The sequence below is a fragment of the Suricata suricatta genome, chromosome 15 (genome assembly GCF_006229205.1).
Source record: "Suricata suricatta isolate VVHF042 chromosome 15, meerkat_22Aug2017_6uvM2_HiC, whole genome shotgun sequence".
NCBI classification, from domain to species: domain Eukaryota; kingdom Metazoa; phylum Chordata; class Mammalia; order Carnivora; family Herpestidae; genus Suricata; species Suricata suricatta.
Genome location: NC_043714.1, coordinates 49980836 through 49993785, shown reverse-complemented (window position 1 = coordinate 49993785; position 12950 = coordinate 49980836). Strand labels below are relative to the sequence as shown.

Sequence of the window (12950 nt, the reverse complement as noted above, 5' to 3'; positions counted from 1 at the left end):
AAGAGATACAAGTTTAGAAAATGGAAGGAATCCGGCTGTAAAAAAACATAAACAACAAATGGGTTTGTAGCTAGAAGAGGACTGTAAAAAGGAGGGGAGATATTTTAAAAAGTGGTAACGAAATGGGCATATTTGAGTTTTAATAGGAAGAATCTAGGTGAAATGAAAGAGAGAAGAGATAATAAAGAAAAGAAATAGTCTAAAAACAAGTGTGAAGAAAAGAGATGATGGTGACATTTGGGGGAAGGCAGGATGCTCTATGGTAGAAGGGAATATGGTAATTGATGAAACTGAAATAAGGCTAAAGTATTAAAAATAAGGGGGGGCAGTGGTAGAAAATAGTTCAGAAAGGGTAGGGCTACTTCCACTATAAGACAAGAAGAGGTGACGGTGGGTGCAAGAATGTGTGATACAGGGTTATGTTTTCATCCAGTAACTTCTCTTTTTCTCTGTAAAATAGTAAGAAAGCTCTATTCGTTTGCTAGGGGTGCCTTAACAAAGTACACAGAGAACTGGTGTCTTAAGCAACAAAAATTTATTTCATCACAGTTCTAAAGGCCAGAAGTCCAAGATCAAGGTGTCAGGAGGGTTGGTTTCTTCTGTGGAATTACTCCTTGGCTTGTAGATGAGCGTCTTCTCTTTGTCTTCCCACAGTCCTTCCTCTGTGTGTCTGTGTCCTAATCTCTTCTTCTAAAGATACCAATCATACTGGATTACGGCCCAGTCATATGACCTAATTTTACCTTAATTATAACTTTAAAGGCTCTCTACAAATAAAATCACATTCAGAGGTACTGGGGGTTAGGCTTAGGACTTCAACATACAAGTACTGGGGGGACAAAATTCAGTCTGCAACAAAAGGTTGCTTTGTCAAGAGTGCAAAAGGAGATAGGATACATCAGAGGTTCAAAGTAAAAACCTTGAAATAGTTCTAAATAGTCTTAAATAGTTCTCACAATGACTATACATGAAGTAACAGCTTAAATGGTCAATTTAGTTTAAGTTCAGTTTAATTCTAAAGGAAATGACTTAAAAAAAGAAATTATGACTTTATTATTCCTCTAAAAATTGTTTTACAAGTCAAAAAATCTGAATTCTAATACCTGCTCTGTTAACAAGTAATGTTCCTTGGCTATATCTATCTTTAATTTTGTCACTCTAAAATAGGATGAACATTGAACAGAATAGGCATATATCTCTGAGTACAGTAGAAAGAACACCGACTTGGGAATTCCTGACCTCCTGGCCCTGCTCTGTCACAGAAAGGCTTAATTTCTCAGAACCTCAGTTCCTCATCTTAAAATGGAGTATAACAAAATTATCTTTAAAGTCCCTTCTAAAATCCCTTCTATGAAATGAAGTAAAATAAAGTTATTTGAAAATAAATGGATTGTGCATTGGAAAAAAAAATTCTTTGAAATATTTACCAATAAAAATTATAAGCTCCCAGCCTACTGAAACATTTGTCTTCCACTCCTATCTTTTCTATATCGTCCTCTGCTCCCAAGTCAGTATTATCCTATAAAGTTGGGTTCAACAGTGTGTGCTGAATTGCAAAAAATGTTATTTCTTTTGTTATATACACTTATCTACTTTAAATCATTACATTATGAAACACCATTCCCAGCATGTCTAAAATAAGGATTTTGCATATTAAAAAAAACCCTGAATGATGGATATATTAGTCAGAAATATGCATGGCAAAAGTAACAAAATCTAAACAACATCCAAACAGAATTTATTTTTCTCATGTAGTTAGTGTAGAGGTTGGCAAGTGTTCGTGTTGGTTCAGGTGTTCAACATGCCATCGGGGACCCATGCTCTCCCTCATCTTTTTACAAAACCGTCTTTGAAAGGTAGCTTTCATACCGCTATTTATTGTTTCATGGTTGTAAGATGGCTGTTGTATCTCCAACCATGTTGTTGACATTCATGGCCTGAAGGAGGAGAAGGCAAAACCTTACTTCACAAAGCTTTGACTTTTTTATTTGAAAGGAAAACCCTTCTCAATAGGCTTCTGTCCATTTTACGAGCCTTAAATAGGTCACATACCCACACTTTAGATATGGGTCACATGCAGCTATTCAAATTTAATTTAAATTAAAAATTCAATTTCTCAGTTCTCCTGGCCATATTTCAAGTGCTCAATAGCCATGTACAGCTAGTGGCTACCAAACTGGATAGCAGAAATACAGACTATTTACTTCACTGCAAAAAGTTCTTCCTTTGCATATCACAGACCACAAGAAATGAAACCACTTCTGTTTTAGATCAATCATAATACATATCTGAGGGCTGTGGTAAGGTTAAGGTCCTTGTCTCCTAGAAAAACAGGAATCTCTGCTTCTACCTGAACAATATAAGATATTGTTAACAAGGATAAAGTGGTAAAAGTCGTTGGCCCATGTTGGGATTATCAGTACATTTAAACTGAGGTTTATAAATTATTACATATTAACAATGTATTTCATAAAAAATTCTTGACAAGAAGGTATTAAAATAAGAAAAATAAAGTGAAACTTAGGCTGACAGTTATAAAAGGCACTAACACAAGTATATTTGCTAAAGTAAATACTATTCTAGTGACTAACTGGAGAGGAAGAAAAGTAATGGAATAAGATATGGACACTATTTTCTTTATAGCAAACAAATCTTAAATGTCTGATTATGTTGAAATTTATTTACTAATAAATTTATGGGCAAAAAAGTGTATGTTGCGATAACAAAGATTAGTTAATAAGAATTACCTTCATATGAGGAGAGTTATTTCACATGTGCTCATTTCTTATGGAAGAATAAAATGAAAAAGACTGCAAGATAAAAGAATTAGACCAAATATGGAGAATAATTTACTAACAGAATCATTAAAAAATTTAAAAAACCTGATATTGACAAAAGTTTTCTTCCTAAAGACTTGCAGGTTGTCAATTCCTCCATCAACTAAATTTGCCTACATCTAGCAATGACAAGTGTTCAAGAGTTTCGGTAAACTACTGGTAAACTAACTAAATATTTATAGATGTAATTATAAATGTATATTATACATGCAAAATGTAACTTATATATGTAAACTGCAAGCTACTAATAATACACACCTTGAATGAAAAATTGTCTAACTTAAAAACTAATGTGTCTGAATAAAGTGTGTAACTCTCCAAGTTCTTTCTATTCTAGAGGAACATGCAAAATATTGTTGAAGTATGATTGTTTATCATGAAAAGAAAAAAGGAAAAAGAAATTCTAATTATTAATAACAAGGTAATGAAATATGAGAAACAAAAATTTTGCTCCTGAACAGATTTTCTCAGTTTTCCATCCACTGAGACCCTTTTAATCCCTATTCTCTATGATCTTACTATTCTTTTATGGAATTTATACTTAAAAGTTCAATAAATGTAACTTCCATAAAGGTTAAATTTGAGTATTATAGTATACATGAACCATAAAGCTTTTTATAGGTAAAAATCTCAATTATATCCTAAGGCAAAACAAAAATTTTACAAAGAGATATGACTGAACTTTGGCAAATGACATACTTTAAGCAATATTTATCAGAATAACATCATTATAGCACATAAAACAAGCCCAATGGAATGCAGAGCAAAATCCAACTTGACACTATAAAGAGAATCAAAATAATGTGCCAGCATTTTGCTTGTCAGCTGTAAATACTATGTATTTCTTATCACCAATAAAAAGAAGATAACTAGAAACTGAGTTCTAAAACAACATACTCACTATTTGAATATAACAAAAAGAATCTTGAATCTTCATATGCAAGTTTAATAAATCATCATGATTTATTTATGGGATTTCTACATCAGATTGTGGTTTAAAAGCAATAATATTATGAAGAAAATGATGTACAATCAATATGAATCTTGTTAAATCTCTCCTCCGTGGACTTTCTCCATCTTCCTGCTTAGCAATGAAAGGCATTTTTAGGTTTATATAAACATTCTTTACAATTGCTCTCCTAACAAAAAATTAGTATATAAATAGCACTAGGCATTTAGTAAATAAGTCACAGGCCAGTAAGTTCAATTGTGCAGTTGTGAAATGTAATGTGAAAGAGTTTGAAACCTTAAGACTGAGTGATCTGCAGTGTTTCCAACATGTCTTCGACTGCCTTAAGAGAGTATTTGGTTTCCTTCTTACTTCGACCTGCAAACTAATTTTTAAAAAAATGCAATTAGGTTCAATTTCATGGCAGGTTCAAAATCACAATCTTACCTTCACTTTGCTAATGAAAGTTAACATTATCTATTTTATTACTAGCATGAAATCAAATATCTTTTCTTCAATAAAATAAAACTGGGGTTTTATTTTTTTGCCTCTATTTCCTTTGTCCCAGGAGACAGGTTTAGAAAAATGTTTCCATGACCAATGTCAGAAAAATTACTGCCTCTGCTCTCTTCTAGGATTTTTATGGTTTCAGGTCTCACATTTAGTTCTTTAATGGATTTTGAGTTTATTTTTGTGTATGGTGTAAGAAAATGGTACAATTTCATTCTTTTACATGCAGCTGTCCAGTTTTCCCAACACCGTTTGTTGAAGACGTTGTCTTTTTCCCATTGCATATTCTTGCCTCTTTCCTTAAAAATTAATTTATCATATAATTGTGGGTTTGTTTCTGGGCTTTTCATCCTGTTCCACGGATCTGTCTCTATTTTCGTGCCATTACTGTATTGGTTTGATTATTATAGCTTTGTAGTATAACTTGAAATCCTGAATTGGGACACCTCTAGCTTTGTTTTTCACGATTACTATTCAGGGTCTTTTGTGTTTCCATACAAATTTAGGAGTATTTGTTCTAGTTCTTGAAAAAATGCTGTTGGTCTGAACATTTTAATAATACTTGTTCTCCCAACCCATGAATATGGAATATCCTTCCATTTGCCTGTGTTATCTTTAATCTCTTTTATCAATGTTCAAAATTTGAACTTTACAGACATTTTCATTAAGATTCATCTTTAGCTGAGGTATACAAAGAATTCACTGCAAAATTGACTGAGTTACAAGTTTATGTAGTGTGATACCCTATAAAAACATATATTTTAAAACTATCTCTTCAGATGACAAAACTGTATAAAATAAAAAGCATAATTTATAACTGAAAAATATGAACCATTTCTACTTGTCAGCCCTCTAAACAAACATATACAACTTCAATGAAAGTAATATGTAAATGTAAAGTACTTTCTATTAAACATTTTAAAGTTGTAAGAGATCTCTAAAATTACCTAAAGTAAATCACAATCTTTAAAATATTTTTGGAATTATTAGCTGATTAGATGGCATGTTTCAGCAGCAAAGAGCTGTCAAAATTCTATGCTACATATTAAAATGATTCAAACATCTTTTAAAACATGCATTTCTAGTTTAAGAAGTTATAATTTATTTTATAAAACCATTGGATTTCATAATGAAACAAAATCCAATGCATTAAAAATAGTACCTTTGCACATTTAAAAGCAAATTCATGGCATATTAAATTCAATATAGTGCACATAATCAGTGAGGGAAACACTGCTGAATACCCCATGCTGATTTCAAAATGAGTTTTCTAACTAGACTGACAATTCTCCTCATTTATCAGTTTGACTGAATACTACAGATTTACTAGAGAAGTGGTCCTTATGGGGGTAAGAGAAGGTTTATTATATCTATATGACCTGTTCCCCCTGGTTAAAGTATTGATTAACATCTGCTATTAGGAAAATACAGTATTTTCAAATTAACATCTAAGCACTTAATACATTTTTAAATGACTGATCTTCCCTGCAAATACCAATGCTGTCTTAAGCACTTAGTACGTGATTTATGATGTGCTCCTTCTCTTTTGTAATTAACTTAATTTGGCAAACTTCTCATGACCTGTTAAGAAAGACTAAGTGATCGAGTACAGGTAAAACCACAGAAGCAATAGAGTTCAGGAATTGGTAACCTGCCTCTGACCTCACTGGCTACAGGTTAACATTACGATTCTCCTACTTCCTAAACCGTTAGCTTCTGTGGTTGAATCTTGATTTGACAGAGTAAATAAAGGGGATTTCTAGAAGAAATGCCAGGGGAAGAGATAAGCTTCTCCTAAGAATCAAGATTACTTTAACCTTTCATATGACATTACTAATTTAAGGAATTCAAATGTTAAATATATAATTCATAATTACAAAATACGGCAACAGCAACACAACACTTAAAACTCTGCCTTTTCATAATTTCCCATGGTGACTAAAGGATGTGGGGTGTGTTATTACTCCTCTAATCCAGTGGATACATTCACTTTCACAAGGACTTACCACGAACAGAAAGCCTTTTCTTTTACAACTGCCTGTCCAAAGTAAACAGGAATGGTCCTAATCAGATACTAAAGGCCTAATTCTAAGAAAACGCTTTGCTGAGTTGGAGCAAAATAGGATACCATATAGTAACATTCACTCCATTTTTTAAATTAGCAAAATAGACATGAAAAATTTCTGTAGAGCTGAAGTCATAATGAGTATTTTAAAATACAGCACTTTTCTTGATTTGTACTCAACCATAATCAGTAAATATAAATCTGTGATTTTTTAAAATCAGCTAATTTAAAAAATCCCCTAAGATTGTGTGACAATACTACTGACAACTAGTGCAATTTAGAATAAACCAAATTTATTTGTGTCAGAACAAATAAAAAGAAAGTTGGAAATATAAATCTATCACTTCAAATTTTGCCTGACATGCAATTATTTTGTCTATTCCAGAATTATATGGCAATTTAACTGATTAAGCCGGAATCCTATTTTTCCCTCAAATCATGATTTAATTTTCCATTTCCCAAAAGGATAGTAACAGAATCACTTCTGCAATCATAAATAACATATGGATTGCTAGCACAGATGGATTTAAGAGTGTACCAGAGAAGCATTTATCTGGAAAATTATTGTGAGTTAGATTCACAGTAAAGTTTTTCATGAGCATCAATCAAACCTGCCTGCCTGTACTGAACATGCTAAACCAATTACCTAATTGAAGAGCAAGTAGCAGCTATATTCTGTTTCATTATTAAGTAGAAAGAAAGAAGGAAAAGCAGTTCTTAAAATCTCATTTTCTCTAATTTATAAATGCCTAGAAAAACATTAAATAAGGAGTATTTATTATATACTCTATGCTTGCTTATATGCTGAGACATGAGTCATAAAATTCTCAGTTAGATCCTAGAGATTTATCTAATTACTAAAATGCCAATCTCTGAAAGTTATACTTCCCACATTAATCACAAATCCTGCATTTTTGTTTTCATAGTTAGATTTTGCTTAAATAAACTCTGCTTTCATAATTCCCTATGATCTTAAAGATAACTCACCAGAAAGCACATTCAAATCATAAAAACTTATTTATCAAATTCAAAGGTCAATAATTCATCCACTATGACAACTGGGATAAACTGAGCTAACCTTTACCTTCGCATAATTTGTGGAAAATAATATGGGTGGACGAAGTAATAGGATAAATAAATTGGAACACTGGCTGGATAAATCTCAGAAACATTATACTTAGTGAAAGAAGCCAGGCACAAAAGAGTACGTAACCTATGATCTCATTTATATAAAGTTCTAGTACAGGCAAAACCAATTTATAGTGATAAAAATCAAATCAGTGCTTGTCTGCAGTGTCAAGTGGGGCTGACTGCAAAGTGGCAGAAAGGACTCTAGGGTGACGGAAATGCTGTATATCTTGAATGGCATGCTGGTGGGATGGGAGTATACATTTGTCTAAACTCAACTGTACATTTCAAATGTATGCACATTACTGTATATAAATCATACCTTAATAAAGCAGATAAAAAGAAAAAGACAAAATAAATGAAAACAGAAGGCAGGGACTATAGACTTATACAGTAGTGTAATAAATTGCCAAATGACCACATAGTTATCTTCCCATTAACAGGTGAAGTTGAGCATGTAACTTGCGGGGTTGAGCATGTAACTTGCTTTGCTCAATGGAAAATTAACAATATATGACACAGAGACTTAAAAAACCCTTGCGCACTGGAGTTTGGCTATTTGCTGCTCATGGAACCCTGAGACTACCACATGAACAAGTCCAAGTTAGCCTGCCAAATGAGAAACACAAGGCCTAGCTCTCCCAGCTGACAAGACAGCAAGCCAACAGTCAGATATTTAAGTAAGGCCATCAACCACTAGCATAGCACAGAAATATAAATAAGCCCAGTGTAGATAAGCAGTATTTCTCAACTGAGCCCAAGCTATACAGCCTACCTATAGAATCATAAGTAAGTTATTTTAAATCACTAAGTTAGCAAAAGGTAATAGATACAAATATTTACAAAATGTGATTCATAGAAATAACCCAGAACCTCTACAGAAATAGCAAAGAATATGCAAGCTTCAAAACCATCAAGAGATTTTATTTAAAATCTGTTACTAGTATCTAGGGGCAAATAAATTTTTCATGAGGGTGATTCCTAGTTGAGGAGTACTGGAAGTTGCTATACAGAAACCTGACATGATGAACTGAGAGATGTGTAATCTTTCTGCAGTGGTATCTAAAAATGATAGAAACTAGCAAAAGTTCTTTCTTTTTCCTATCCTTTTCTAGCGTCAAGAGAAGGCAAATCATATTTAGTAAAGATCTGTAAACTGTCTCTCAGGACTGTGGAGTTTATGATGCAAAACTCAAATACTGAAAAGTACCAGTGACACTCTTAGAGCTCTTTCCAAAGAACGCTATAGTCTATAAATAGAATGGAATTAGTAAAGCAAAAATAAGAAAAAAGAATGGCAGGAAGGGTAAATATTACTAAAGAACATGGTTTGGATCTATGAACAATGGCTTAAAATACTGAAATGACAGATTCATGTCCAGTGGTGCATCTCATAAGACAGAGAAAAGGATGCTTGTCTGGTCTTGTATTACTGAAGAGACAGGAAGAAAAGAAGAAACGAAATAAAACAAAACAAATAAAACTCTGAATATAGATACTATTTAGAGCTTTAGGTCTGAATTCAGAAGAGACAGGAGGGTAGGCTATCAACTATTCACACGAGAATAATTAAGAAGAGAGTGAAAAACTGTATTTATACCTTCAGATACATTTATACCTGACATTTCTTTATAGAAGGGTATATATATTCTCCTACGTATACTGTGGCTCTTCCGAGCACCAACTCTGGCATCAGACTCCCTAGGTTTAAAAACAGCTGTCATTAACCAGCTATGTCACCTTGGGAAAGTTATTTAATCTTTCCATGCTTTAACTTCTTCATTTATAAAACAGGCAAAGTACCTAGCTTGTAAGAAATTTTCTATAACTATTTGCTCTTATAACTATTATTGTTGTTATAACTGCAATGAACATAGCAGGCATCATAAAGAAAACTTAGATGATGTGATTAGTAAATACAATGTAATGAGTATTACGGTGATTTGGTGAAAATTATTTATCAACTCCTTTAATTCTATGAAAACTTCAATTGTATCCATCCTGCAGATTAAAAGCTAAGCCCAGAGATAGTGTATAATTTATCCAAAGCCACATAAATAACAACTGTCAACACCAAACTTTGAAAACAGATAATATAGATCTAGCATTTGTGTTCTCTTAACTCCCACATGGCACTAGCATCCACAGAACGGGCCTTGTAACCAAATACAGAGATGGACAGAAATTCTATGAATAGCTACATGAGGGGAAATTGATCCTTATTTCAAATCATACATAGAAATCAAATGGATTGTGGATCTAAATACAAAAGGTAGAAGAAAAAACACCCTCTAAAGACACACAAAATTATCTTTATGACCATGATTAGCAACTAAATTTCTTAAATAAAACATAAGCACAAACCATAAAAGAAAATAAACATATTTAAGTTCAGAACTTCTATTCATCAAAATCATTTGAGGGAGATAGCAAGTAAGGAAGAAATTTGCTACATATATAATAAAAAGCTCATAATCAGAAAACTCTTTAAAAAAATAAAAAGTCATAAACCAATGAAGAAGATAGGACTTCACAAAAGTGGATATCCAAATGGCCAATAAATACATGAAAAAGTATTCAATCTCAATGGTCATCAGGGAAATGCAAAATGAAACCATGAGATACAACTATACATATACCAGAATGGTTATAATTATTAAAAAATGACAGCACCAAGTACTGGCAAAGATGTGGAACTGTGAAAACTGCCAAACACTATTGGTGGAACTATAAGCAACTAATCTGGAAAACAAATTATGACTCAGTATTTCCACTCAGAGGTATACAACCACCAGAAGTACATGTATACCAAAAGACTATGCAGCAATACTCAATGTAATATTATTCACAATAGCCCTAAACAGGAAATAACCCAAATGCCTATCAACAGCTGACCAGATAAATCACAGTATTTTTATATAATAGACAACAATACAATTAAAATGGATGAACTAGACATAAAGAGGAATAATGTCTTAAACATAATAGTGGAATAGGCAAGACAAAAATGAACACACACTATATGATTCATAAAGTTCAAAAAAAAACCAAAACAACAGAATTATAAATCAACACTCTTGAGGTTGATAGTAGCAGAAATTAGAGGATATACTATGAGAGCTCTGGGTGCTATAATGTTTCCATTTCTTGACCTGGATGCATTTACTTTGTATAATCCATTGAAATGTACATTTATAACTTGGGTTCTTTTTTCTATGTATGTTATAATAAAAATTGATTTAAAAAATATAGTAATGCCATGTCAAAAAAAAGCACTCTGAGCAGCTAGTTATTTCTCAAAAATATCTTTTAAAAAACAATGTAGTTTGCATGCCATTAATTTTATATTATCAAAATCTTATCTTTAAATTGCACGCACACACACACACACACACACACACACACACTCAAGGCCTACCACTAAGTGTGGAACCCATTATGATCTGTGCTATCTCAAACTATCTGCATTTGAAGAAGCACAGCCTAGCTAATATTTATAAATATTCTGACTTACAATATGCCAACAGAACTAATAACCTCTATTATATGTAATAAAAGTATACGAAAGTAACTTTAAATAATGTGATCATAGGGGCACTGAATTTTTTTTATCTCCCCAATCTTTTCCAACCAGGAGTAAAGAAATAAGCAAAACAAACAAAAAAACAAAACCAAAAAACCGGCACCAAAACCAAAATAACAGAAATCAAGCCCAAAGAGAACAACTTCAAAAAAACTACGTTACAGGCAATCAAAAAAAAAACAAAACCCTACAATATGGTTTTATTACCAACAGTGGCAGGACCTACAAAGGATCAACAGCAGTATGGTATGAGCATGGGTGATAGGTATGGACAACCTAATACTATTCTACAAGCCACACAAATGAAGAGTATGAATTGGATGAATCTGCAAATGGCCTACAAAACTAGGACAGACTCAAAGGCTCCAAATCAAAGGTCTGTCTTAAAAGCTGCATGCAAATGTGACATTAAACAAGCCTAACAGTCTACAACCTCAAAATCTCTGAAATACCCAGCAAACATCCTCTTCCAGGAGGGAAAAAACCTCACATTCACTGAAGGATAATCACCAGAAACTGAAACTGAATTGAATAGGGCAGAAACTGAAACTGAACTGAATAGGGCAGAAACAATAGGGGTAAGAGAGAGAGATGGTTCAGATAAAGGGGAGGGGTGTGGGTGATAAGGAAAGTAGTGATGCCCACAGGCAGCAAATCCCAGAAAGAAAGAATGAAAAAAAAATCTAACAACAAAATGCAACATTTAAAGCTAAGAGCAGTACCTCAAAATTCAAGATCTACAGAGCTCTTATAGGGCCAAAGCCAGAAAATCTTTCTGAAACAGACCTGCTTCTGAGAAAGACTGCATATACAGACAAGTCATATTTAAGTTCTCTATAACAAAGAGGAAGCCATAAAAAGACAAGCTGGGAAAGTTATCCTATCCTATCTCTGACACACTCACTCCACAAAAACCTACTCCTAATAAAAACTATCTGATTTAAACAAGGAGAACAAAAAAAAAAGAATACAGACTAACTCTATTAAAAATTATTACCGTGAAAAAGAGAAAAGAAATACAGAAAATGACAGAAAAGGATTTGAAAGAAAATGAATGATATAAGAAGGTGGTAAGAAAGGAAATCCAATACACTTACATCGTGGAAAAAAACTTCAGCAATTAAACAGAAAATATATTTAACACTATAATCTAAAAGCAACTCTTCTCAAATTAAGAGGATTAAACCCACATATTAAATGAGTCTACTGTGCATTTGGGAAAACTGATCCAATAATCAACAAAAAGTATTGTAGTAAAACTACTGAATTTTAATGATAAGGGAAAAATTCCTTTGGACATTCAGATAAAAAGTCTATGTCACTTAGGAAAAGAAAACCAGGATGTATCAGACTTCTTAATAGCAATATTTTATCCTAAAATGCAATGGACAATATGTTTAAGATACTTCAGTAATGTAAGCGAGAGGTTGTATAAGAAGCCCAACTATCCTTCAAATATAAAGACTACCGAGAGATAAGTTTATAAACATGGAAGATGTAAAAAGATATGTTTTCCAATGAACTTCCTAGGGTCAAGCTTCAGAAAACTAAAAAAAAGAGTAATTTCAGATAAGATCTGCCGTCTAAGCAAAGCACAAAACCTTTGTCATACAGTCTTATAAGTTTACCTTTAGGCTTTTCTTCCTCCCTTGTAATTACTTGAGATACCTCTAATTAATAATATACTCAACTCACATACCCACTCTGTTTCTGAAATACATTATGCAATTTGTTTACCTTTCTTGAATTTTTAGAATTACTTTTTATTTGCCAAATGTTGAACTACTGAAATTTCCAGATGATAAGGCTAAATATAGGATCATAACAGTAATAGACTTCTTTTGTAAAATTTTTTCTTTTTAAGTAAGCTTCACACCC

The 12950-nt window shown here is 32.6% G+C and overlaps 1 protein-coding gene across 4 annotated transcripts in view; it reads right to left on the bottom strand.

Annotated features, from left to right (window-relative positions):
• Positions 1 to 665: 665 nt before the first annotated feature.
• The window catches only part of EMC2 (ER membrane protein complex subunit 2), a 46704-nt gene continuing 34419 nt past the window's right edge, over positions 666 to 12950 (bottom strand). For 2 of the 4 annotated variants that reach the window (XM_029923719.1, XM_029923720.1), the window contains one exon: positions 3776 to 4171. In XM_029923719.1, the coding sequence (XP_029779579.1) occupies positions 4085 to 4171 (87 nt within the window). In that variant the 3' untranslated portion in view covers positions 3776 to 4084. Of the gene's footprint in view, positions 691 to 1719; positions 1938 to 2747; positions 2811 to 3775; positions 4172 to 12950 lie in introns of those variants that run through there. The other 2 variants (XR_003903259.1, XR_003903258.1) reach the window with 2 other exon arrangements.